The sequence below is a fragment of the Polistes canadensis genome, unplaced genomic scaffold (assembly GCF_001313835.1).
Source record: "Polistes canadensis isolate GaletaPanama2010 unplaced genomic scaffold, ASM131383v1 scaffold_224, whole genome shotgun sequence".
Taxonomy (NCBI): Eukaryota; Metazoa; Arthropoda; class Insecta; order Hymenoptera; family Vespidae; genus Polistes; species Polistes canadensis.
This window is the reverse complement of record NW_014569771.1, coordinates 80,762-84,584: the sequence shown is the minus strand read 5'-3', so window position 1 is coordinate 84,584 and position 3,823 is coordinate 80,762. Positions and strand designations below refer to the sequence as shown.

The 3,823-nt window shown below is 25.9% G+C and overlaps 1 protein-coding gene across 1 annotated transcript in view; it reads right to left on the bottom strand.

The window, feature by feature from the left end:
* LOC106790214 overlaps positions 1–3,823 on the bottom strand; it is an 86,182-nt gene that overhangs the window by 34,132 nt on the left and 48,227 nt on the right. The window contains exon 3 of the mRNA XM_014754965.1: positions 2,784–2,853. Coding sequence (XP_014610451.1) covers positions 2,784–2,853 — 70 coding nt within the window. The remainder of the gene's footprint in view (positions 1–2,783; positions 2,854–3,823) is intronic.

Sequence of the window (3,823 nt, the reverse complement as noted above, 5' to 3'; positions counted from 1 at the left end):
AAAATATATATAAATAAATTTTATATTATATTATTTCAACAACAATTTCGAATATTGCGTCTCACAAAAATATAAATAGCAACTTTGTTTGTCAATAAAATGTATGCATACTATACTTATCTTTATTTTAAATGTATCTTTATTTTCTTGTTTTTCAGTTTTTAAAAGAAAAACGACACGTGTTCGCCTAATAGTTTTAATCACACGAACATAACGTTTTCTAAAACTATTTTATAATCGTTAAATAAAAATTCTATATAATTACATTGATATTTATTTTCATTTTGATTTTGATTTATTTGATAATCTTCGGTATAATATTCAATTCCTATTTTTACGGAATATTTTTTCATCGTCCAATTCCCGTCCCTACCTTTTTCTTATTCCTGAAACACCTTACACATCTGCTTTCAATTTTGTATTCTGTCCGATTATTTGCATTTACTTAACATACATTCTAACGTTTCTTCTACGAATCTACGTTTTATCTGCATAGATTTCCCCCCCCCCTATCTACCCCTCCCCAATAATCCGTTTTTTACGCGTTCTTCGTTCCCGCATTTGAATTTCGCGATCATCGATTGGTCAATACCTCCTCCACATTTTTTTTCTTGTTTTTTTTTACTTGCCGTATCCGTTTAACTTATTGTCAGAAAAATTCCGACCAGAGTGAATATAAAAAATATTCGTAGAAATAAAGTCGACGTTTTGAAGAAGAATTGTGTGTCTAAATTATCAAAGAATTAATGAAATTCTCGGTGTGTTTCTTAAAAAAAGAACGGTAAATTATATTTTTTATTCAAATAAATATCTGACCCGATATTAAAACCACGAGTCGAATGAACTCTCTTGTTATATTCACGTTTGGTTAGAAATTTTCATCACGAGTCTTACTCATTAAAATACGACAAGGGGATTTAATTTTCTATACTATCTACAATATTATATCTGATATCCATAATTTTATCATATTGTTCTTTCATTTATTCTACTTCGTCTGCGTTTTCTAATTAGATTTTTCAGATAGAATTAAATCAGTGCATTTTGTTTGAAATTTTTTCTTCCTTTAAATATTTTTTGCCGCGAATAAAATCGCTAGATATAAAAAAAAAAAACCAATAAAATAAAATAAAATAAAATAAAATAAAATAAAATAAAATAAAACAAAAGAAAAGAAATATATTATACATCATTATCATTGTCAGAATATTATCGTAGTCATCGTTCTATTAATTTTATCATGTGATTATTATTATTATTATTATTATTATTATTATTATTATTATTATTATTATTATTATTATTATTATGTTTACTTCCAATATTTCAAAGTCCAATATTTCAAAGTCCTTTCCATATACGAGTTTACTCAAATAAAATGAAGAAATATTTTATTTTTTCTATTAACACTGAATTTAAAAATGTTATTATTATCGTTAACCCTTCTTTGCATGATTTTTTCTTTTTTTTTAAAATAAATCAGGGTGATGTAATTAATGCTCTAGATTAAAGGAAAAATATTTTAAAAAAAATCCTAATACTATTTTTTGACAAGTGCGTTTTGTTGTACGCAATAGTCGCTTAAAAAGTTGCCAACAACAACAAATATGCAGTACAAGGGTTTTGAGTACCTTTTTTTGTTGACTAAATATTATGATTGAAATTTCCATCATCATGCAAAAAAGGGTTAATATTACCATTATTAATATTGTTATTATTATTGCTGATTTTATAAACATTGTACACAAATAAAAGTTAAATATTTAATTGTCTCGGATCTCTCATAAATTCCAAAGCTCGAAAAAAATAAAACGAAATAAAAGGATTACATTAAAATTTCAGTAAATCTATTTCGAACAGAAATTGATAAAAGTATAATAAGTATGTGCAAATAAGAAAAATAAAAAAAAACAAATATAGAAATAAATATTAAATGCTTTTTTAAAAGAGCTAGGACAAATCAACGCGACGATGTTTGTTGTCATCAAAATTGTTGGATAATTGAAGATAGAAAATGAAAAATAAATCGAATAAATAATAAATAATACATCCAAGCGAATTCTCTCTGTTTACTCACTTATATCAATAATACTATTTGATACAATATGATATATATATATATTCTTCCGATTATAATGGAATAATAAATATATTTCTTTTTATACAGTTAAACACATATGAGAATTTATTGATCATCATTTTCTTTTTAACAATGTGTAAACACGTTCTATATAACATGCTTATGCCCTTTTCTCACGTAACAACAAACGCCATTTCTCTTTCAAAGTGCATATTCAAAAGTATTCACTTGATAAAACTGCAAGGTACTTCATCCTTGAACAACCCTTGTTTTTTATCATTTTTGATGTTGCCATTTGAAGCGTTCAAAAATCACTTCTAATTCGATAAATTCGCAACAAGACTTAGTTAAATCCGATTAAAATATCTTTTTTTTCTTTTTTTTTTGATAGAACTCGTTATTCTATTAACAAAATTTTCTACAATCGATAACTTTAATAGAATTATATCGATTCTACGTAGTCGTGGTGGTGATTGTAATATCAAAATTTGAACGATCATTTCTTCGTAACGTTTTAATCGTTTTTATAATGTAGGACAACACAAATTCCTTTTTCCTTTTTATCAAATCAATTTCAACGAAATATTTTTAACCGCGATTCTTCGTCGTTTATCGTTGAAAATAAAATTCAAAAAAGAAAATACTTTAACGATGTGAATATTTTGTTTGTTAATTATTGAAAATAATTATTACTAATACTTACCACAGTAATGGGATATACTGGATTGATGATTGTAAATAGAAGAACGTGATTCGGCTTATTATTATCCTCTCTAAACAAACAAAATAATTAACATTAAATCATTATTTATACGTATGAATATAAAATTATATCGAATATATGGACAGTTTATTTTGAAACTGGTCTGTAAGTCCATTTTCTGTTGTTTTAAGAAAATTAAAGGTTTGCATATTGGTTTATTTAAAAATATTTGTTAATTATATCAAGTTTGACAATGTTTGATATGTAATTTGATAATATACGTTAATTTGAAGCTAATTTCATTAAAATAATGTATATTTACAGACTGCAAACAGACTTACACCACATTCAAAATAAACGATCCATATCGTGATGTATAATAATGATTTGAATAAAAATTAATTTAATGTGTTAAACGTATGAGAGGAAAACTAAATTGATGAGAAAACTATTCGTAATAAATACAATGATAAATAGCTTAGGAGATGTATTTTTTACGATAAATGGTTGGATAAAATAATAGATAAGATAGTTCCAGCAGTTTTGTGAATGAGAACAAAGTGAAAGTGACAAATCAACGCCAAGACGATATTATACTAAGAGAACGTGCAGCCGCATCCAAACGACACCAACTATCACCTCTAGCGATTCTTGATAACGACACGAACGTCCCTTCACTCATCGATTTCCTAAAAGAGAGAAAAAGAGAGAAAGGGAGAGAGAGAGAGAGAGAGAAAGAGAAACAAAGAGACCTATCACGCGATCCGAATGTTGTTTTGCTATTCTATCGATAACTATTTCACTCGATTACCGTAACTTGTTTTTGATTAATAGATGCCATTGAAATTCAATCCAAAAACTTTCTTTCTAGACACGTATATACACTTATGTATTATAATATATTATGTAGATTCTATCTCCAAGATTTTTCTACAAAATTTTACCACCATATTCTATGAATAAAGATAAGAAAAAAGAAAGAAAAAAGAAAGAACAAATAACTTTTGTCTGAAAAATTTTGTTTATCCAATTATAAATAA